Raw genomic sequence first — 24,833 nt, 5'->3', positions numbered from 1 at the left:
GTGTCACCACGGATAACGCCACTAACAACATCTCTGCAATGGAACTGAACCAGTGGGAACGGCTACAATGCTTTGGTCACCGCCTACAGCTAGCCATTGTTTAGTGTAAAACAATCTAAAAATGGCTTAGTGTAATATTGTGTTGAGAGTAGTATAGTAGCAACAAAAATATTAGTAAATCTAAATTAGATCAGCCCATGTACAAAACATTATTGAACAAGTTTTATTTATATATACATATATATATTTTTTCCTGTCACAGTAAAGAATGAATTGTGATACTAGCTGCTCACAGTATCTAATTATTAAATCAATTCATAAGTAATTTAAGTGATACATTATGATAAAAAATAAAGTTGCTGTCAAAATATGTTATAACATACTTTTTTGTTTTATTTCAACAGAGAATGCTCTAAAAGCTCTCACACCAGTATCTACAAAACAGGCTGTGGAACGAGCAGTTGGAGTGTGTAAAAAGGTGGTGAGTACTTTCTCCAAGTCATGGAAGAAAAAACGTGAATTGGCCAAGGTGCAAGCAGTGCTGGGCTTGCCTCCTCATCAGCTCATCACTGAAAGCCCTACAAGATGGGGCTCGCGGCAGATGATGATAGAGAGGTTCCTGGAGCAGGAGAAAGCTCTTTCACAGGTTCTCCTTGCAGACAAGAGGGTGAGACATAGCCACTGAACATTGTACATTGATTCTTTTCATTTTGGATTCTGATTATGTTTGCAGCCTAGATTCACCACCTCATGAAAGTAACCTTTTTTTCCCCTTTCTTTTTTGCTATTTGACTTAGACAAGGCATCTGGTGCCAAGCTGGCAAGACGTGGCATTGCTAGAGTCCTTGAACAACGCACTGGGTCCACTGTTCGAGTTTACTGACGCTTTGTCAGGGGAGAGTTACGTCAGCGTATCTTTTCTGAAGCCAGTTCTGCACCTCTTCAACAACGAAATCCTCAGTCAGAAGGATGGAGACACAGAGCTCACAAAAGCAGTCAAAGACGGTATCCTCAAGTACCTCAATGAAAAGTATGATGACCATGCCACCAACAACCTCCTAGACATGGCAACACTTCTTGACCCACGGTTTAAGACAGCCTACATCAAGGAAGAGAGGGTGGAGTTCATAAAGATGAGAGCTGCAGCAGAGCTGGTGGACATGGTGGGAGCAACAGCACCAGAAAGTGCACAAACAGCAGCAGCCTCCAGTTCACCCCCAGCTGCTGACGATGATCCAGAGCTTCCCCGTCCCACAAAGAAAAAGAAAAGTTTGGGTAGCTACTTCAAAAAGGCAGGTCAATCCACCACCCACTCCCAACCCAGTAGAGCATCCATTGAACTGGAGCTCTCCATGTATCTTCAGACACCTGGACCTGACTCAGAGACTGACCCACTGGAGTGGTGGAAGCAGCATGAGACAAACTTTCCATTGGTGGCCAGGCTGGCCAGAAAGTACTTGTGCATTCCTGCTACTAGTTCTTCATCTGAAAGGGCTTTCAGTGCGAGTGGGAACATCATCACATGTAAGAGGTCATGTCTTAAGCCAAACACAGTTGACCAACTAGTCTTCCTTGCACTCAACCTGTAAATTCAACAGTAACATATCTACTTCTGCAAAGTAGCCATTTTCTGTTTGCACTTTAATTTATGGTTAATGCCTTAAACAGAGTTCTGTTCAACCGTGATGCTTACTTTTGTCACTTTATATAGGTTTGCAAACTTTGCAGTACAAGGTTACAGATTTCAGAAAGTTAAGAAATAATTTGTTTATTTTTTATAGCTGAACTTTTGTGCAAATCTGAGATTTCTTCTCAGAAACTTGAAACTGTTGTGCACTTTAAGTTTATTTTGACAATTCATTTTAAATGTACATTTTGGAAAAAAAAATGTGAAGGCCACAGCTGTTTTCATTTGATACATTTATACTAAAATGTATGTTTCTCAATTGTGACAGTTCCGTTAAATGTCTCTTCAAAATAAAGTTGAGTAAAAAAAGTGAGGAATGAAATTTGTCAAACTTTTCAGAGAATAACTGGAAACATTGTGGTATATCGTGATATATATCGTTATCATGATATAAAATAATTCATATCGTGATAAATATTTTTTCCATATCGCCCAGTACTACCGCCACAACAGGTCCACTGATGATGCCATAGCCCTGACACTACACACTGTCCTGTCACACCTGGAGAAGAGAGACACGTATGTGAGGATGCTGTTTGTAGATTTCAGCTCAGCATTCAATACCATCGTTCCCTCAAAGCTGGACAGGAAACTGCAGGATCTAGGACTGAGCAGCTCCCTCTGCAGCTAGATCCTTAACTTCCTGTCTGACAGACGCCAAGTGGTCAGACTGGGTAGCATCACCTCATCCCCCATCACACTGAACACTGGTGCTCCACAGGGGTGTGTACTGAGCCCTCTCCTGTACTCACTCTACACCTATGACTGCACAGCCACTAACAACTCCAACATCATTGTGAAGTTTGCGGACGACACTACAGTGGTGGGTCTTATCACCAACGGTGATGAGACGGCCTACAGGGAGGAGGTCAGCGCCCTGACCCACTGGTGTCAAGACAACCATCTCACCCTCAACGTCGCAAAGACAAAGGAGTTGATAGTGGACTTCCGGAGGTGCAGAGGAGTACACACCCCCATCACCATCATCGGCGCTGCTGTGGAGAGAGTGAGCAGCTTCCGGTTCCTTGGGGTACATCTGGCTGAGGATCTTACGTGGTCAGTACACATAAACAAAACAGTGAAGAAGGCGCAGCAGCGCCTCTTCTTTCTCAGGAGACTGAAAAGATTTGGCATGAGCCCCCGCATCCTCAGGACCTTGTATCGCTGTGCCATTGAGACCATCCTCACTGGATGCATCACCACCTGGTACGGCAACAGCACCGCTTACAACCGCAAAGCTCTCCAGAGAGTAGTGCGGTGCTCTGAACGGATAATTGGAGGTGAGCTTCCCTCCCTCCAAGACATCTACAGGAAGCGGTGCCTGAGGAAAGCGTGGAGGATCATCAAGGACTCCAGTCACCCCAGCCATAAACTGTTCAGACTACTTCCATCAGGAAGGAGGTTCTGCAGCATCCGGTCCCGTACCAGCAGACTAAGAGACAGCTTTTTCCATCAGGCCATCAGACTGCTGAACACGTCATAGACACCTCACCTTCACTACTTGAACTTCAACATTATGCACTCCATACTGTACAGTAATGCCACTGTTTTGCACATGTCTCAACTCTGTATATTTTTATATATTTTATTTTATTTTTACTCTATTTAATTTGTAAAATATGTATACACACACACACACGTAGAAAAACATATTTAGTATACACATCCAGTAATGCATATACTATTATATATTGTACATATATTTATTAGTTTCAGATTTAGCCATTCTTATATTTTGCTTGTTTTACGTTATTGTATTTTGCACAACTCTGTTGCTTGTGAAGCTCGCACACAAGAATTTCCCTCACATGTACTGTACCAGTGTACCTGCACATGTGATGTGACAATAAAAGTGATTTGATTTGATTTGATTTGATATGTCATTAAACACTTTGGTCAGAGCGGTTTCAGTGCTGTGGTTCTGTCTAAAACCTGACTGGAAGGCATCATAGCAGTTATTTTGTGTTAAGAAGTAATTGAGCTGTTGAGAAACTGCTTTCTCAATGATCTTACTTAAAAATGGGAGATTTGAGATCGGCCTGTAGTTGTTCATTTGTGTCTTGTCAAGATTGTCCTTTTTCAGTATAGGTTTAATTACAGCAGTTTTTAGTGGTTCTGGAAACACACCTGATAATAAAGAAAAGCTGACGATCTGTAACAGGTCTGACTCCAAAGTCTTTGAGACCTTTTTGAAAAAACTTGTTGGCAGGACATCTAAACAGCAAGAGGAGGAGTTCAGTTGACCTAAGATGTCCTCCAGGTCTTTGCTGTTAATAGGGTGAAACTGTTTCATGGTGTTTAAACAGTTTTTCGGTGGACACAGTACATATTCTGGATCTGCTGTTGATGTACCAATTGCTTGTCTAATCTTTTGGATTTTTTCTGTGAAGAATTTGGCAAAGTCATTGCAGGCCATGGTCGAAGTTCAGCTCCCACTGACACAGGAGGGTTTGTTAGCCTGTCAACTGTAGAGAATAAGACCCGAGCGTTATGACTGTTTTTGGTGATGATGTCAGAGAAGTAAGACCTCCTTGCACTCCTCAGTTGTAAATTATAATTGCGAAGTTTCTCTTTATAGATGTCATAATGAACCTGGAGGTTTGTTTTTCTCCATCTGCGCTCAGCTTTCCTACACTCTCTTTTTTCATTTTTCACCAGTGTGGAGTTTCTCCATGGAGACTTCTTCCTTCCAGAGATAACCTTCACCTTAATGGGAGCAATAGTGTCAATTACATTTAACATTTTAGCATTGAAGCTAGTGACGAGCTCATTGACTGAACCTATGGACAGGCCAGGTGTTAAGGGGAAGACCTGGTTAAAGATCTCATTACTGTATTCAGTTATCCACCGTTTTGTGATCACTGCTGTTGATATATTTGTGTTGGTTGAAATTTTACTTTCAAAGAAAACACAGTAATGATCAGACAGGCCCACATCAGACACAGTAACCTTTGAAATGCTCAGGCCCTTGGAGATCAGTAGGTCAAGAGTGTGTCCTCTGTTATGTGTGGCCTCTGTTACATGCTGAGTCAGCCCAAAGTTGCCCAGAGTGTTACTCAGGTCTTTAGTCCCTTTGTCCTGAGGGTTGTCCACATGGATGTTAAAATCCCCAACAATAATTACACAGCCGAAATCAACACAGATCACAGACAGCAGTTCACTGAGGTCATTAAAAAAGTCTGTGCAGTATTTGGGAGGCCTGTAAACATTAAGAAACACAACTTTGGATGGGGCCTTCAGCTGTGAAGCCACATATTCAAAAGACTGAAAACTTCCAGGAGATAGCTGCTTACATTGAAATGATTCATTAAATAAGACAGCAGCCCCTCCTCCTCTCCTGCTCACCCTGGCCTCACTGATAAAACTGTAGTTAGGAGGGGTCGACTCGATGAGAACAGCTCCACTGTTACTTTGGTCCAACCAAGTTTCAGTTAAAAACATAAAATCAAGGCTGTGCTCAGTGATTAAATCATTAATTAAAAATGTTTTCCCAGCTAAAGATCTAACGTTTAATAAAGCCAACTTAAGTGTTTTAGAGGTATTATTTACCCCCTCGTGTTTGGGAGCAGTCTGTGGCACACAAGCTATGTTTACTATATTTAAAGATCTTTTAGAGTGCAGCTCTCTGTGTTTTGACCAGGCCGCATGTCTCCTTCTGTCACCTAAAAGTACAGAAATTTTAAAACCTTCTAGTAAACAGTGTCCCAGCTTCTCCTGGGAAAAGTCACCACTGCCATAATCCTCACAGCCTGGACCCTCCACACATCACACATCAGACTGTGGAGACAGAGCATGAAGGTGGTAAGGAGGGACTAAGGGGGGCGAGGCTGGGCAATGTAACTTCGATTGCTCTGTTGAGGGTGGGGCTCGATGGCGAACCTTTGGCTGCTCTGGTGGGGGGCTTATGGGGGACAAAAAGGGATTGGGCCGGGGGGTAGATCTGAGCCCAGCATTGACTCGCTCCATCATCTCCTCAGTGAATTTCAGGTGTGGGGAGGAGGAAGAAAGGGAGGGGGAGGAGGGTGATAGCCTGTCAGGGGTTTGGGGGACTGGGGAAGGTCGTGGTCCCTGGTCCTGGTCGTTGGTGTTGTTGAGAGAGTTGGAGGCAAATAGGGACCCCTCTTCTTGCTGATGTTTCTCCTTTCTGAAGCTCTTCCCGGGTGGGGGCAGATGGAGCTCCTCCTCAAGGTTTCTGCTGGGCTTTGTCTGTTCTTGGAGTACTGTTTGTTCCTCTTTATGAGATAACTCCTCGTTTATCTCAGCCTTGGCACCAAGCACAGATGGATGACGTATGGAATAAAACAAGTTGGAGGTGAACAGTTTCACCCCTGACTTGTTAAAATAAATCCATTTGCTTTAAACAGATGCCTGCGTTCCCAAAAAATATTAAAATTGTTGATATAATGCACTGAGTGGTCAGTACATGCTGATATGAGCCATTTATTCAGTGCAAACAACCTGCTGAATCTCTCGTCTCCTCCTCTGACGGGCGGTACAGGCCCACTGATGAATACAGCTGCATTGAGAGAGTTTACAGTATTTAATAATCCAGTAAAGTCCCGTTTCAGAACCTCCGACTGTTGTTTGGACACATCATTTGACCCTGTATGCAGAACAATGTTTGTCACAGTTGGATATTCATCTGCAATCTGAAGAATTCTCTCCTTCAGGTTGTTGACCCTATCCTTAGGAAAGCAGAGGACTTTAGTGTTCTTACCGCACATCTTCTGTAGATCCTTTACGGCAGAGTCACCCACAATCAGAGTTTCAGGCCTAGCCTTTAGCTTTCCCTGTGGCCTTTTGATTTTCAACAGATTTTCAGACCTTACTTCGCTACTTTTAGATGGATGGTTGTCCGATATAGATCCAGGGTCCTTTGATAGGGGAGCAAATCTGTTCTGCAGTTTCACATTCAGTTGTTTTGGAGGTTTGTTGTTAACCTTCCTATTCACGGTTGTCCAGTCCTGTTTCCTCCCGTATACAGGGGTAGAAGAGCTTCTCTGTCTCGTAGGAAGTGAAGGCCAGTCGGTTTCAGAGATTTCAGCTCGCTGTGCTCTGCCTGTGATACGTCCTCCCCCTTCCAGGAGACATGATTTATGTCTTGGTTTTGCACCAAGACAGTCCAAAGGGGGGATTATCGCTTGAGGATTTATTATAATGCACAGAGTCTACTTTCTTGGTCATGTTATCTGTGCTCCTTAGCTGTGTACTAGCTTGCTCATCGCCATTGTTTTGAATCAAAGGCAAGGTTGTTTCATTTCCACACAGTCCATTTACCTCCACATTTACTTCTAAGCGATGAATTTTTGTCTCCAGTACTGCAATCTTCTGCAGGAGGCTGTGGTAGTCATCTGTGGAGAGGGAAGGCATCTTGTTGCTAGTTAGCCTAGCGGCTAGAACCTTTCCAGGCTATTGAGGCTGCTTGGTGCCCAGATGCTGTAATCAGGCTTCAGCTGTGTGTAGGCCACAGACACACGGAGCGCTGAAGATACGGTAACTATAAAAATGTTGCTGTTTCTGTTAAGAATGCTTTAGTCCTAATGATCTATAAGTGTCCAGAAGCTATCACACGTAAGCTCATACAGTAAAAAGGGAAAAAAAATCAGCATAAAAATCAATAAAAATCAATAAAAGAAGCAAAGCATTTAAAGAGCAAAGAGAGGAAGCGTCCACACTCACAAAAGGGTATGTCTCTACCAGCTTTGCACATCTGAAATCCTTGCCCATTCTTCTTTGCAAAACAGCTCCAGCTCAGTCAGATTAGATGGACAGCGTTTGTGAACAGCAGTTTTCAGATCTTGCCACAGATTCTCGATTGGATTTAGATCTGGACTTTGACTGGGCCACTCTAACACATGGATATGTTTTGTTTTAAACCGTTCCATTGTTGCCCTGGCTTTATGTTTAGGGTCGTTGTCCTGCTGGAAGGTGAACCTCCGCCCCAGTCTCAAGTCTTTTGCAGACTCCAAGAGGTTTTCTTCCAAGATTGCCCTGTATTTGGCTCCATCCATCTTCCCATCAACTCTGACCAGCTTCCCTGTCCCTGCTGAAGAGAAGCACCCCCAGAGCATGATGCTGCCACCACCATATTTGACAGTGGGGATGGTGTGTTCAGAGTGATGTGCAGTGTTTTCTGCCACACATAGCGTTTTGCATTTTGGCCAAAAAGTTCCATTTCGGTCTCATCTGACCAGAGCACCTTCTTCCACATGTTTGCTGTGTCCCCCACATGGCCTGTGGCAAACTGCAAACGGGACTTCTTATGGTTTTCTGTTAACAATGCCTTTCTTCTTGCCACTCTTCCATAAATGCCAACTTTGTGCAGTGCACGACTAATAGTTGTCCTATGGACAGATTCCCCCACCTGAGCTGTAGATCTCTGCAGCTCGTCCAGAGTCACCATGGGCCTCTTGGCTGCATTTCTGATCAGCGCTCTCCTTGTTCGGCCTGTGAGTTTAGGTGGACGACCTTGTCTTGGTAGGTTTACAGTTGTGCCATACTCCTTCCATTTCTGAATGATGGCTTGAACAGTGCTCCGTGGGATGTTCAAGGCTTGGGAAATCTTTTTGTAGCCTAAGCCTGCTTTAAATTTCTCAATAACTTTATCCCTGACCTGTCTGGTGTGTTCTTTGGACTTCATGGTGTTGTTGCTCCCATTATTCTCTTAGACAACCTCTGAGGCCGTCACAGAGCAACTGTATTTGTACTGACATTAGATTACACACAGGTGCACTCTATTTAGTCATTAGCACTCATCAGGCAATGTCTATGGGCAACTGACTGCACTCAGACCAAAGGGGGCTGAATAATTACACACATCCCACTTTGCAGTTATTTATTTGTAAAAAATGTTTGGAATCATGTATGATTTTCGTTCCACTTCTCACGTGTACACCACTTTGTATTGGTCTTTCACGTGGAATTCCAATAACATTGATTCATGTTTGTGGCTGTGATGTGACAAAATGTGGGAAAGTTCAAGGGGGCCGAATACTTTTGCAAGCCACTGTACAGTACAAATAAAATGTTCACGTTTCTCCAAAGTTGTCTTCCTAACAGTTTCACCAGTTTCACTAACATCTACATGGGATGGCCAGGAAGCGTTCACGATGTCTTCTCGGGCGCTTCTCCCACGCTGATAATTGGAGTCTGTCTTGTGTAAGTGACGTAAAAGACAGATTTAATGTGACATGACCGTTCAAACAGCAATCGCTTTCTAAAACATCAGATATGTATCGGATTCAGTACCAAAGTGACCCAGGTCGGATTTGAAAATATCGGATTTGTGCTGTTCACACTGTCATACGGATCGGATATGGGTCGCATAAGGACAAAAAAGTTGGATTTGATGCGCTTTCACCTGCAGTGTGAAGGTAGCCTTACAGTGTGTTCACACTGAACGCGATAGAGGCGGCCAGAGCGTCAGGTTTACATGTAAAGTCAATGGAAAAGCGCGATGACCTGCGATTGCGGCTCCCGCGAAAATTTGGAAGCAGATTTGCGTCGCGAAAACGCCAAAACGCCTGAAACGCGCGTCAGTCTAGCGCGTTTGGAGCGTTTGACTCGCGAAAAAAAACACGCGCGTGAGTTTTTGTGTTGCATTTTGTGCATAAGCGCGTTACGCGTCTACCGCTAGAGTTGGAAAAATCTGAACTCCAGCGTCAAATCGCGCCGCGACAACCAATCAGGAGCCTGGTGACGTGGCTGTGACCTAGGTCAAAGGGGCAGGTCCAGCCAAAGCCTTTCATACTTCAATGGAAGGAAGGCTAATCAACGCTGTAGCAAACAACCCGGAGCCGTACGACACCAGCTGCTTTCTGAACCGAGACAGGAATATAAAGGACCGAGCTTGGAGGAAGAAATGTGAAGAGATAGGGCAACCTGGTAAGTTCATTCATTTCTCTTTTGAAAGTTTTCACTGACCCGGGGAAGCCGCACAAAAGCTAGCAAGACACCGCTATTTTCCCACCGATGTACAAATACCGTTCTGCTTTTATGCATGCTGTCATATAGGAATATATTTTGTTTATTAATAAACAGCACACAGTGGTTCCGCTGTTCATCCATCACTGCTTTGCTTTTTCGCTGATTTTCTTTTTCTTTTCTTTTTTTTGCACAATACAGCATTGCATTCTGCAGCCTGATTGACAAATCTCCTCCGTGTCGTGTCTCTTGCGCTTGCCAAATTTATCATGTTTGGTTTTGATAACCATCACGTCCAATAGATAAAACAGCACAAAAACACCCATAACTATGACCTTCATTCGGAAATAGACACCTGCCCCGCGAGGGAAAAAGGCGCACGAAAGTGGCAGGCAGATGAAGACAAACCGCGGCATAATAATACTTTTACGTTTTGCAATCTACAAAGGTTTGCACTTTGAGAATCAATTGTGAGAACTGTGAGTAATGCTCATGTATGTGTGAAAAAAGTGTATAAAGTGCGTGACCAGGGGCTAGTTATTCTGAGAACCCCTGCTGCAATAAATGAGGGACCACTGTATATACTTTCTCTGATTATATTCAACATGTTAACATTTAATATTGTATTGATAGAGCCAACTGATTCTGCAGCAGAGCATCCCCTGTTGCTTCTCCATGCTCCCTGAGCTCCTGCTGCTGCACCACAGGTATGTACAGCAAGCACTGATACCTTTTTACTCGGTGGGATTGCCTTGTGATCACCTTTACTAAATATCTACAACCAATCTGATTATATCCTGTTTTTTTTCAATGTTGAAATTAAAATCTAGTAGCAGCCTTCTCATTTCTTTGTGTTTTGTGCTGTTTTACAGGCCCACAGAGGAGGACGGCTCCAAGGCAGATGAGGGACTGGTCCGAGGGCCGTCCATCGGCGGTGGAGCTGGCCATCCTAGTGTCCCTGAAGAGGCCATGCCAGTCTCCAATGGAGCATTTCCTCCTCAGCCTTGTTCCTGCTCTGGAGAGCAGCTGGGTCCTTTTTATTCCTGTCTCTCTGTAAATACTTATATTCTATATATTTATGTTTAATGTTTTTCTGTGTGAGAATTTTAATATTATTTCAAATAAATGTTTATAATGACTAATGTCTCAGTTCTACTACACAGCAAATGTTGGCATACGACTTGACACATGTAGAATTTATTTCATATTATGACAAAATATACTAATACAGTGGGATGCAAAAGTTTGGGCAACATTGTTAATAGCCATTATTTTCCTGTATAAATCGTTGGTTGTTACAATAAAAAATGTCAGTTAAATATATCATATAGGAGACACGCACATTGATATTTGAGAAATGAAAAGAAGTTTACTGGATTTACAGAAAGTGTGCAATAATTGTTTAAACAAAATCAAGCAGGTGCATAAATTCGGGCATCACAAAAAAAGAAATGAAATAAATATTTAGTGTATATCAATCTGTGTGTCTCCTATATGATATATGGGGGGCCTTTGTCTGGACGTGCTTCCCATCCAGAGCTCACAGCAGAGAGGGAAGTTCCAGCGCTCCTGGAATCCCTCTGTGATGGACCGCCAGTCTCCAGGTGAAGGCAGAGCCATGAAGTCGTCCACTAGACAGTCCCAGATGGCCGTCGCTACCTGGGGGGTGATCTGGCACACCGTGGACACACCGACTCTGAAACTGAACGCGATGGTCCTGAAGGAGTCCCCGGTGGCAAGGAACCTGGACAAAATTGTTCAAAATTAGTATTATGTGTACTGCAGTTACAAAATACAATATTCAAATTCCAAAACACTTTTGTGATGTCAGATTTAAATCACAAAACATAAATCTTACATAAAACATTTTGTAATTTTAAGGATAAATACAAAATGTATATTAGATCATATCTAAAACAGTTGTGTTTTGTTTTAACTTTAACATATCATAATTTGATTGGTAGCAACTTTTACCACTACAGTGAGCCAATCACTCATAATTCCTCATCATGTCAGTCAGGTAGGAATGAAGTAAGACATTAATAGAAATAAAGAGTTGTATGTTGACATGTAGCCCTTTCCTTGCTTAAATCATTAATATTTTTGAAAAATTAATCTGTGATAAGACATAGCTTATCAAGATAGGACCATGTAACTAAAGATGAACCAAACTGTTCAGTTTTATCTAACTCTGTTTTAAGAAAGGCTGGTGACCCCTGTTATAGAGTCTGACAGCCGCAAGGATTATACACAAATATTCCACTATACCAGAATTAAACCAGGTCTAAATAAAAAGGAGTGAGTATCGCTACAAAGGTTAACTCAGTGGTCCTAATGCTACAGTTTGATATCAGCAAACACCGAGAGCATACACTGATAGACACCACAGCCATGCTATCATTGCAAACACTGATAACAGCATAAATCGAATTAAATCGGGACTTGATGAGACCTTTCGAGTATCACTAGAAATATTATAAACAGTCGTCTCCATACCACAGTTTGCTATCAGTAAACACCGACGGCATTCACTGTTAGCATAGCACATCCATGTTAGCAGTGTATAAATGGATGGTTTAGCATATTAGCACAGGTATCAATAAAGGACTACCGTATTAAACACTTTTACTAACCTCAGGCAGATGGACAGGCGCTCTGCAGGTGGGATTGAGCGCCTGTAATTGGTGTCTAGGCGGGCGATGCTTGGACCGACGAGGGACAGCAGGTCCTCAAACTGGGCAAGTGAAAGACAGTGATATCGCTGGAATCGGCCGTCATCCAGGCGCAGCTCCAAGTGGTGAAACTCACCAAACTGCTCACGCCTCTGGAGGAGCTGATGGACCCAGGTACGGCGAGGACGTCTTTTACGCCGCTGCTCTGCTCTCCACAGTAAATAGAGAAGGGAGACTCTCTCTTCAAGCGCTAGCTCGACAGCTGCCATCTTGCAAAGATACCGTCTGGCACAACTTCCTCCCACATTCCTCCCACATTTCCGGTTCACGCGCATCAAAATATGATATTTTGACGCGCTATGGATTTTTCTTGGACAAGCGTTGAGGCGCGAATGTGCACGCGTCAAATTAGGGGCGTTTGGGGCGTTTTGTTCGCGTCCATCGCGTTAGGTGTGAACACACCGTAAGTCTGTGTTGTGGATGTTTGGAGAAGAAAAAGAGGGACAAAGTGGAGTGTCGAGCTGAGGCTTCATTCACTGCAAACTTACAGTTATGTTTTCTTATTTCTAGTGTTTGCATGTTCACAGCTGAAATAAAGCTGCCTCTTTGACTTCATCCTGTTGTGTTTGGGTCCAATCCTGCCTGCCACACAGCGCTACAGGACAAGGTCTAAGATTTTTATCTGTTTGTTTTCTTTTTAATGAGTCTTTGGTCAAATTTATACAGGAAAAGACAAACAGGTAAAGGAGCTCATCACAGTTCTCTGACCTTGTTGGTCCAGGTTCACAACTGAAGTCTGGAGGATCATCTTTGGACCAGTCACTCCTCACAAACAGACAGCTGGACCCTGCAGACTGTGACCTCTGACCTCTGTAGAAACAAACATGATAAAGTCATTGAAGCAGCTGTGATCACACAGACTGCAGATAATGCAGCTGTTTCCTGTCAGTAACAGTCCTCTTAGATTAGAGTTCAGCTTTTTACAGGAAAACAAATGTCCCTGAATGCAACAGTGGGAAACAGTCTGCCTGTGTGGCTGTGATAGCTGCTGTTAGGACCGTTCATGTGTTCGCATATAGACGAGGAGATGTTACCATCATGGACATGTTAACAAATCCTGCAGCATCAAGTGGCACAAACACTTTGTGTTCCTGTCATCTGCAAGCAACAGGAAGTTCATTAATAAAGGTGGGATGGAGACGTGACTGTGATGGTTCTCCTTCATCCAGCTATTACAGACACATCTGGGCTCACACGACGAGCCTTTGTCTAATAAAGCAGATGCTCTCTGAACACTTTTCTGAAGAGGAGCTGCACAAACCTTTGTTTGCTTTCTACAGCAGCGTATCATCCTCACAGAGCACAGCTGACACGCTTTTTCTGTTAGCTTAGCAACCGGGCTAAAGTCAAACTACCCACTGCTAGCAGCTGTTTCTATCATAGTTTGGGATCCAGATGTGTGAGGTCTAAATTTAAACCTGTGATTAAAGTAAATAGTTAAAAACAGCCAATTGTGTCCAAATGTCTTAAAACCAGATAAAAGGAGCCTGTGTGTCCTTTGAGACACTGCTCTCCTAAAGAGATGCATTTTAGAAACCAGGAAACATCAAAATCATTTAAATCAACCAGTTCATCTTACTAACAGCTCACCTCTCTGCAGCAGAGACTTTAAAATTAATGGGGCGATCTGCAGACCAGTCACTCTGTAAGGACACAGAGCTGGGTGGAGGTCCAGGTGGGTTCCTGTGAATAATGATGGAGCAGTGATGTGAGTGCTGAGCTGTGACATGGAGAAGAGTCATGGACAGTTAGAGATGGTCATCTCACCTCTGAGCTTTGGTCTGGCTCTCATGTTCCCCACACAGAGTGCTTTTAGAGGGAGGGACTCCCTCCTCTCTGTCCTCACACTGATCCATGCTGCTCAATTCAGCTCACACACACTTTCTACCTTCACCTGCAGAGGAAACACAAATCATTCATGTGCACATCAACTGAAATCCTCCTTTCCATCATGTGTGCTGTCCAAATATCAGCTGCTTCTTTCCTGCTTCATCTCAGTGTCAGCTCAATGCAGTCAGACAGCAGTGTGAACATATTCGGTTTCATCAATCATCTATATTTACAGTCAGAGACATTAGAGTTATTTTATTTTTTTAGGAACAGACAGGAAACAGCAGCGTAGTGCTGTTTGTGACTCTGATGAAGAGACGACGGTTTTGTTGAAATACAAACACACACAGTTTGTTGTGTGAAGAATTCGAACACAAGCTGAACAAACAGTAAAGTTCCTAAAGACAAACTGTTAAAGGAGGAAACAAAGCAAACTTACAGTTTCTTCACACAGACCTCAGACCTGGACACGGACACACAGGTGAGCTGCTTCCTGAAAGGAGGCAGGATTCAGGTAGGTGCTCTACTCTATGTTGGTACAGGGCATTGAAGATGATAACAATGGGTGGATTATATTCTTAAACTTAGTTACAGCGCTTTCAGAAAGACATCTACTTTGATAAAGTTTGTTTTTCTTGTGACATTACCAATAAGTTTGATGTGTCACATGGCCCTCTTCCTATTGAAAAAAGAAAAGTTGTATCCAAGATGGCCAACTTCTAAATGGCCACCTCTTGATGTTTTTGCCCCCTCACATATACTAATGTGCCACAAACAGGACTTTAACCCTTTAAAGGTGGTCGGAGCGGGCACGCTCCATTTTGCGTAACTATTTATAAATCCCGGTAGCTCTGCAACCACGTAAGCTAGCGCAATAATTTTTTTTGCATATGAAACCAGACGAGTTGTACTTACATCTTATGCCATCAGCTTGTCCTAAGTCACAGTTTTCTTCCACATATAGCTTTGCAAAAACTGCATAAAAACCACTTGCAGCAACAAAAACATAATATTCCAGAAACACGCTTTGCCAATCCGATCAGCTGTTTGTAACACTTCCTACGTCCATCAGCGTGAACTATCGCATGTCCGCCATGACCTGGCCGAAACCGGAAGTGACGTCATTTTGCGGAAATGTAGTTTTTTACAATTGGCACCTCATGAGCCTATACTGGTGTTAAAGTTATGTTTGACTTTATGACTTTCTGTGTCGTTTCTGGGATGATTAGGACTCATATTGCACTGCTGGAAATACTTTATTTTGATGCATATGCTGTTTTTTTGCAAATTTGCATTATAATATTTATTTTTGTTTTTCCTGCAGTATATAAAAATTGGTGTATTTCAAAAATAAAACTATGAAGACACTTAAAATAAATTTGGGAAACTAGTTTGTGCAACTGTTTTGTAATTACAGTTTTGAGGGATAAGCCTCTTAAATTTCTCTAACTAGAAATATATGTTAAAAAAACAAAAACGATTTTCAATTTATTTGTAGTTTATTGCACTTTTTTGCAATTTATGTAATTACTATGGACTTAATGAAGACATATTATTAAAATCTGGGCTATAATGGTTGTATTGATGAATAACAACTTGAAATGCTCCCAAAAATGGCTCCACAGCATGTAAAAATATAATATGAGCTCTGGCGAATTTGGTTCTATGGTAGGACTTAAAGGGTTAATATTACCAACCATTCCCATGTTATTACGGTGTATCCATGTAAATGGCCCATCCTGTACTTATCACGTCCAAAATGGCGAGTGTCAAGTACAAAACCTCTATAGAAACCTCCAGCAAGAAATTTCCAAAAATAAAACTGTCCAACTACAGAGTTTGAAAAAAACTAAACCATGAACAGACAAATTTACAAATAGGCTATCAATGATGTAAAGTAGTAATAATAATTTACACATCCGCGCACACAGACAAAATAGCAGGAGAGTGGTTAATGGTCAGCCTCGTGAGTCCGTTACCATGAACTATGGAAGAACAGATTTGTGCTGGAGGTAAGCTGCACACAGCTGATGTTAGCCAGGAAAACATTACACGCTGCTAATATTACCTTAACACGAAGATTCACACGGAGACGATCAGCATCAGTCACAAACACCAGTTTCAGAAAAGAGGAACTTTGAGCAGGAAGGAAGTAGTCAGAGAGGCGTTTGAGGACACGTTTACAATCACGAACATCAGAGACTCGGAAACTCCCAAATCTCTGTCAGGTTGTCCAGAGATGATTTATTTCTGCTGGTTTTCCTGTTTGAAACACAAACGTCTTTTATCACTTTATTGTTCTTCTTCCTGCAACATTTTAATATTTCAGCACTAAACTGATGTTTCTTCGAAGCTCATTTCAACCTATTGAAGTCATGAATGAAAGTGCAGACTTAGAGTGGATCACATGATGTTTAAGGTGTGTCATGTGACATGTTCAGTATTTTCACACATTTCTAGATTGTCCCTGATATCATAACTGCTCAAACACTGATTATCAGAATCAGAAGATGTTATTTATCCCCAAGGGGTAATTAACAAACAACCGAGTACCATACGTTGAAGATAAGGACAATAAGAACAGGCAATAGAAGTGAAATAATAAATACACAGAATATACAGTATATACAGTTTTAAAATTACACAGTTCTAAAAATTAAAGTGACTGAGAGGTGAATAAATAACTGTAAGTGACTAAAAGTGAATAAAGTGTCGGCAGTATAAAAAGAGTGTAGTTTATGTCTATGGGTGTGGGAAATGTTCTTATCTGCTGGAGTTAAAAAGCAGAGTGGTTTTGGGGACAAAGGTGGCGCTCCTCCTCTCAGTCCTGCAGGAAATGCAGCAGAGGTGTCGCCCAGAGGGGAGCCATTGAAATGCAGGGTGAAGAAAGTGAGAGGGGTCATAGATGAATTTGGCTGCCTGTCTAAGGGCCTGTTGGCTGAAAACCTGTGCCAGAGTTCTGACAGGCAGTCCAATGATTTTAGAGCACACTGATGCAGTGTACTGCAGTCTGTTCCTATTCGGTTTAGGATGTATCTTACCTAACTTGATGTGCTGCCACCTGCTGGCAGCTTCCTGTAACTACACAGTCTGTGTGACCAGCTCCACAGGCGTTCAGATGTAGTCCCTGTAGTGTCTACTCCACAGTGGGAGCTTGTGCACTCTGTGTGCTGGTGTGAAAACTGAGCCAGCTGAGAGCATCAGCGACCATAACCATCCATTTCTTAAACACAGAGGTCTCTGCTGTGGTTTCTCTCACTCACCACCAGGTGAGGATGTCCTGTCATTGACACTCACTGGACCCAAACAGGTAATTATACTGTAAAAAGCTGTTTGTCTACAAGCTTGTCTCTCACCCTATCATGTGATTTCCTGAGGTCGAATGGCCCAGGATGTGAGTGGGCATTAAGGCGTCTGGGAAGGGACCTTAGGGGGACACTCCAACAGGGTTAAATCTGGGACTCTTCACCATTTGAAGAGTCCCAGATTTAAGCCCTAGAACTGAAGAAGCTTCTCAGATGAAGGTGAAACGTCTTCAAGCAACTTAAAGAAGTCCAGACGCTTTTCTTTCCAAGCTCCTTCGACTACGATGACCTGAATGATGGAGAACCTTCATGGACATACTGACATAAACTGACCTGTAGAAGAAAATGTAGAAAAATGAGTTATATGATAAAACATGTTTATGATAGTTTAAGATATATTTCATACATCACACTGACTCCAGTCTGACATCACTGATCAATAATCAAACAGATCAAACTGATTGATCAGCCATCAGAGGAGTCGGATCAATGGAGCTGCTTCTGTTCCTGATGTTTGATCCTGGACCTGAAGCGTCCCTGCAGAGGAGACACGACAGCTTCACACAGAAACACAATAAAATAATAAGTGAAAGCAGAGAGAACCAAGTGAAAGTGAACAAACAGCTGTAACTGTGAGCAGCACGATTCTCCATCCATGATGTTTCCCTGGCTCCAGGCCACACAGCTGTATCTGTCTGTGGGGCGTTTAAGGGTCAGGCTGAACTGTCCGCTTTTCACACGCTCGTCTTTCTTTCACTCTGTGATGCTGCTCCTGTTTGTCAGGCTTCTCAGGACGGTGCCACCACTCCACCTGAGTGTCCTCAGGCAGCCGGACAGACTCCGCCCCCTCCTCCACCTGACACTCTGAGAGAACAGCAAACAGAGCGTGAGGTGTACAGACAGCAGCAGGTTTCAGAGGTGTAGAGAAAGCTGAAGCCGATCAGAGCAGAGGACGGAGGCCACGTCCACACTGATACGTTTTCCTTCTAAAAGCTTCTTTTTCTCTCCGTTTTGGCCTCCACACTGAGACGGCGTTTTTAGTCAAGGAAAACTGAGCTTTTTGAAAAGGCAGTTTTCATGTTGCAATCTGGACTGCAAAAACTGAGCCCTTTGAAAACAATGACGCATTTTAGTCATTCTTTTGTTTGCTCTCAGTTTTGACACGCGGGCAAATGTTCCTTATCTGAGACAGGAGAGGAATTTCTCTTCCGGGATGGAAACCACGAACAAGGGGGCGGGGCTCCTGTCGCAGACATGTCTCCTCCTGACAGCGTCACAGTCCCGCCCCACTCCACACCTGAACACGGCCTCCGTCGTAGCACCGCCAGATGCAGGCAGAGGGACACCCCTGCCCTGCTGTGGATTGCATCGCCTCCCACTATGCTGGCTTGTGCGCATTTCTTTTCCTCCTGCTCGCCTTTTGTGCGACGCAAGAAACAATCGTAAAGTTGTGTTTCCAGTTTGTCATTATTAGAAACATTATCAGCCACAGGCTGAATGGATTCAATGGAGTAAACTGGTCCCACCATGACCTCTGACCTGCATCTACAGCACTGAGCCCTGACAGTGAGCAGCACTTGTTTCTTCAGCAGGATGTTTCCCTCCCTGCTGCAGACGGTGCAGGTGGAGGTGTTTGTGTCTCCATCTGTGGGGTATTTCAGGGTCAGACTGAGGTCTCCAGGTTACAGCAGCTTTCTCTTCATCTTCGTTGGGTCTCTGTAAAACTTGTGTGTCTCAGTTTGTTCCTGATGTGTTCCTGACTCGTTCTTTGGTAACTACTCTGCAGCGTCCTGTAAAGTGCTGCAGACATGTTGGATGAAGAAGAACAGACAGACTGAGCCTCCACAGTCGGCCATGTCTCACACGCTTCCTTTCTTTGGGCCTCAGCATCAGCAACGTGTCTGCGGAGGATGTAGCTTTGAGTGACCACAACTGCGTCTTTGTTGACCTTCACTTGAGGACATTGGATAAATGAGTCTGTTTGAAACTTCAGAAACAAAACTCAGATCAGAAAATGGGAGAAATTCAAAGTTTTGTTTGACACAATCAGCTGTTGCGTCTCGAGCTGCCTCACCTATAAATGTGGCTCTAAAGCAGACAGCAACAAAAGTCTGATTTTCTGTAGACCAAAGAAATCAATGACAAACCTCCCCAGAGCGTTCTTGTTGTATAGCTCACTGCTGCTCTACTTTTACACCTGTGACATTTGATGAGAATCAGCCGTCTTCAGCTCCCTCAGAGATTCTCCCCACAAAGCTTTTTGCCTTGTAAACCTTTTAACGCTTTTCTTCAGACTGGAGTGTTCCAGCTTTTTCAAACATGCCGTTGTGGAAGCAAAGCTCAGCAAACCCAGCTTAGATCCAACATTACATCAACATTATAGATCAGTTTCTCTTTCAGGTCAAAGCTTGTTGAGAAGCCGCTTGCTGCCCACCTCACAGCCTGCTGAAGAAACACCACATCTGTGACCGTTTCCACTCTGGTTTTGGTCAAATGCATCCACTGACACTGCACTACTAACAGTAAGCAGTTATACTGTGATGGCAGCAGATGGTGGAAAATACACAGTCCTGGTCTTGTTGGAGCTCTCCTGCTCTGAACATCTGAAGCTCTCCACCACATGACTGAGCACAACTCAGGGAGGAACATTTACTGAAGCTGCTGCAACATTTCCTGTCAGCACATGATTGTGTGACAGTCAAGGAGCCACCAGAGGACACCTGCTAACAGGGCTGGGTGTCCTCACTCATTTCTACAATCCATTCACTTTGAATCAGTTTGCCTCAGACAGTCAGAAATATTATCATTCATTTCCATATTTTTATATCTATAAAAGAAAGCTGACACTGTGAGACGTCATCAGAGGTGTGAGCATCACAGCAGAGGCCTTTGTGTCAAAGTCACTGAGGATAAAACAGAAGAACATGAAGCAGATTTTCCTGTTCTGGCTTTTTATAGCAGATGACCTTAAAAATATTCTGCAGTAGAACAAAAACACATGTGAACATGACCTGATGAAGTGAAGCAAAGTTACAGAGGTTTGATTACAGACACAGCTGAGAGTTTTGCAGTTTTGCATCATTTTACAAAGTTTGTTCAGGTTTGAACAGCAGAAATGAGACTAAGTCAAAAACAACAACAAACCCAGCGGCCGACAGCGCTGTCAACAACGGCAGACTGGTGGGTAACAACAAGCCAATAATGCAGAAAACAGAGATTTTTAGATGGAAACTGATCCTGATGCGTCTTTGTGCAGAATCCGTGTTCCTGCTCTCAGTTACTGTTTCAGCTGTTTGATGGTTGTTGAAACTGTGGGAGCTTTAACCTGAGATTCAGGCGTTTCAGCTAAAATACATTTATATTTAAACATCGATTCAGGATTTTAATGAATCAATATGACGTTATCCAAGCTAGAATCGATTTAATCACTCATCAAAACCCTCCCCTACCTGCTAACCATCGGCATTATGGGTAGTGTAGTAGGAGACACTCACCTGACTTAAAATAGTGCCAGAAATGAAATAAAAGACCTCCAGAGACGATGAGAACAAGAACCAGGAGAACCAGGAGAACCAGCAGAACCAGCAGAGCTGTGGCCCAGGATGGAAATGGTTCTGTAGAGAAACACAAACTGTCAGGTGACCTTTGACTGAATGTAATGAATTAAAGAATATGCTTAGATTTAAAATGGTGAAGCAAGCATGCTTATTGTGACAATATTAAAAGTTCAGTTTGAGTGATTGTGATCGTCTACAGCAGGGTTTTGGTTTGATGTTGACCTTTGACCTGCAGTGGGACATCTCTCAGTCTAAATGATGTGACGGAGCAGGTGTAGGTGGCGCTGTCAGACAGGTGGAGGTTGGTCAGGTTCAGGCTGAGGTTCACCTCCAGAGAGGTCTTGCTGCGCTGCCCTTAGACAGTAAACGTGACGAAACTATTGAGGAAAAAACGCCGTGCTCGTGATTACCGTCCACGGGAGCGCGCAGCTGCTTAAAGCTGTAGCGTCCAGATTACTTACAGCTACTTCCTGCAGCTGATATAAGATGCAGTAAACTGAACACACAGCTTCAACCTTCTGTTTGTTGAAAAATAGTAACGGACCGCATTTTCTAGTTAGTAACTGTAACGCCGTTGTAATGATAGGAATAGTAATTAGTTAGATTACTCATTACTGAAAAAAGTAACGCCGTTAGTAACGCCGTTACTTGTAACGCCGTTATTCCCATCACTGGTCACGACACTGATGTCCTGACTGCTGATCAGCTGATCGGTCCTTTCGTGGTTTATCAAAGGACAAAGAAACTTGATAACTTGATTTAGTTTGGACTATCCACCAATCACAGAGCTCCATCAGAGACCTTACAGTAACTACATTCACCAGCAGAGCTTTGATCGCACTACTCTCCACGACCACTAGATGTCTCCACACTCTGTGCTGACTCCAATGAATGATCAGAGCTGCTGAGCCTGTTTGCAGACCGAGGAGGAGCTCCTTTCTTGATAGGAATTGAAATTTTTGGATCGGCGGACAAAAGGCGGTTTCTCGAAGAACATTTGTTTTTTTAAGGCAGGTATTTTTATGACATCACAAGAAGGTGATTGGTCACTTGCAATGTTGAACCTGGAACAACATTTATTATGATGATGTGGGAACAATGCCAACATGAGGATATCAGATCGTCCGTGGTGGTTACAGTGACATCATGCAGTTTGTGTGTTGACCTCCAGAGGGCAACAAATCAGCACAGACAGAGAGCTCCATTCAGACTTTGCTACCATCAGTAATAATTCTTCAAAAATAATCATCAGTGTTTGAGCACTTGTGATATCAGGGACAATCTAGACATGTGTGACAATACTGAACATGTCACATGACACACCTTAAACATCATGTGATCCACTCTCAGTCTGTACTTTCATTCATGACTTCAACAGGTTGAAATGAGCTTTAAATAAACATCAGTTCAGTGCTGAAATATTCAAACGCTGCAAGAAGAAGAACAAAGTGATGACAGATGTTTGTGCTTCAAACTGGAAAACCAGCAGAAATAAATCACAGCCTGACAGAGGTTTGGAGTTTCTGAGGTGCACCTGAACGCAGCACACAGTGTTTCAATGCCCCTGATTGTCCTCAAACGCCGCATTAGGCTCAAAGTTTACTTTCACTTCCTGAACTTCGTGCAGTGGAGCTTGTTGTTGGTGTGAAGAAACTGTAAGTTTGCTTTGCTTCTCCTTTAACAGTTTGTCTTTAGGAACTTTACTGTTTGTTCAGCTCATGTTTGATTTCTTCACACAACAAACTGTGTGTTTTTTGTATTTCCGGTCTCTCCATTAAAGTCAGTGTGTAATGTTTTCCTGGCTAACATCAGCTGTGTGCAGCTTAGTTCAGCACAAATCTGCCGCTCCATAGTTCACGGTAACGGACTCACAGCTGGACCAACGAGGCCGAGTGTGTCCTCACTCTGAGCTACGTTCGTGTTTGTGTACTTGTAGTTCGTACTTGTGAGTCCACAGAGGACGCAGCGTACGTGATGACGTCACAGCCCTTTACCTCCTTTACTGTCACTGTGATTAATATTTAACACAAGATGAGACACCTGACAGAGCGCAAACGCTAAGCTAAGCTAACGCCAAGAACCCAGAGTGACCTTAGAGCTGAGTAAACACTGACCCCAGACCAGCACCGTGATAAAGTGAGCTGCTGCTGCTGAACTTGAACAGGTAACACAGTGATGAGCAGTCAGGCTGCAGGTTTCTACCTGTTCATGTTTCTACAGTTGAATCACTTTGAAGTGTCTTTGTGCTGTTTCATCTTTGTGTTCATAAACACTCAGAGAAAGATCACGTGACCTCATCAGGATCTGTGTTGGTGTGTGGGGCTGTAGCCTCAGCTTTATATTGTTAGATGGTCATTATGACACTGTTCATTTTACACAGTAACATGAAAGTAATGTTATGCGGAGTAATTAGGTAACATACTCCATTACTTTTAATTAAAGTGTTCTGTGTAATATGTGTAATAACTTTTTTAAGTAATGACCAACACTGATCACAACAAAGAGGAAATGCCTCCAACATGCACAAACATTTGACCCACAACATGCAGTTAATGTTCACAAATGTCTTTGATATGCTGCTCAGCGATGGTGGTGACTGTTAGCGCAGAGCTACAGTCAATCACTAAATTCTTATCATCCCTGTCAGTATCATATATAATGTGTATAATGTGATAAATGTAGAGGTGCTGGCTGTTCTCTCACTCTGCTGTTTAGCTGTAAAGGACGCCTCCCTGCCTTTGTCTCATTCATGACCTTTAATAGTCTCTTCTAACATGCAGAGATCTGTATGATCTGTTTCATAGAGTCTAACCAGCCTGTACAGGTAACAACAACAGTCACTGCATCACCGACACACAAACTTCATCTCTGTCAATAACAACATTCATACATGGAATAAAAACACATCTGTGGATCATTGCTGGAGCTGCCTGGACTTCAGTCTTCAGGATCTCAACCAACAGCATCGACATGCTGCTCCAGATGTCTGTGCTCCAGATGTTTGTGCTCCACATGTTTGTGCTCCAGATGTCTGTGCTCCACATGTTTGTGCTCCAGATGTCTGTGCTCCAGAGGTCTGTGCTCCAGATGTTTGTGCTCCAGATGTCTGTGCTCCAGATGTTTGTGCTCCAGATGTCTGTGCTCCAGATGTCTGTGCTCCAGATGTCTGTGCTCCAGATGTCTGTGCTCCAGATGTTTGTGCTCCAGATGTCTGTGCTCCAGATGTCTGTGCTCCAGATGTCTGTGCTCCAGATGTTTGTGCTCCAGATGTCTGTGCTCCAGATGTCTGTGCTCCAGATGTCTGTGCTCCAGATGTTTGTGCTCCAGATGTCTGTGCTCCAGATGTTTGTGCTCCAGATGTCTGTGCTCCAGATGTTTGTGCTCCAGATGTCTGTGCTCCAGATGTCTGTGCTCCAGATGTTTGTGCTCCTGGTGGAAAGGCAGTTTCCTCCTTGAAACAAGTTGTTATATTGTTTACCCACTATTGATCATGTGACTCATCACATGGTCAATAGTGGGTCAGTGACATGCTTTCTGTCCCTCTCAGGTTTTAATATCTGGGACTCTCCACTGTTTGGTTTTAGAAGTGAAGAAGCTTCTCTGATGAAACGTCTTCACTTTAAGACGTCTCTTTTCTCTCCAAGCTCCTTAGATCACATGACCAGGATGTCTGAACCTACAGACATATTGACCTGGTATTTAGGTCACATGACAGGTCAGAGGTCAGCGACTGTAACTCAGTTACTCCTGTTAATGTGAACTCACTGAGTGTTTGTGTTTTACCTCTCAGACTGACTGA

At 43.2% G+C, this 24,833-nt stretch overlaps 1 protein-coding gene across 1 annotated transcript in view; it reads right to left on the bottom strand.

Annotated features, from left to right (window-relative positions):
* Positions 1–14,988, bottom strand: part of LOC134620284 (uncharacterized) — a 342,368-nt gene extending 327,380 nt beyond the window's left edge. The window contains exons 1-3 of the mRNA XM_065470090.1: positions 14,612–14,988; positions 13,933–14,236; positions 13,051–13,152 (exon numbers count right to left, since the gene is read on the bottom strand). Of these exons, the coding sequence (XP_065326162.1) occupies positions 13,051–13,152; positions 13,933–14,084 (254 nt within the window). The 5' untranslated portion in view covers positions 14,085–14,236; positions 14,612–14,988. The remainder of the gene's footprint in view (positions 1–13,050; positions 13,153–13,932; positions 14,237–14,611) is intronic.
* Positions 14,989–24,833: the final 9,845 nt, after the last annotated feature.

This window comes from Pelmatolapia mariae, linkage group LG3_W, assembly GCF_036321145.2.
Source record: "Pelmatolapia mariae isolate MD_Pm_ZW linkage group LG3_W, Pm_UMD_F_2, whole genome shotgun sequence".
Lineage (NCBI taxonomy): Eukaryota > Metazoa > Chordata > Actinopteri > Cichliformes > Cichlidae > Pelmatolapia > Pelmatolapia mariae.
The sequence above is the reverse complement of the archived record's forward strand: the minus strand, read 5'-3'. Positions and strand labels throughout refer to the sequence as shown.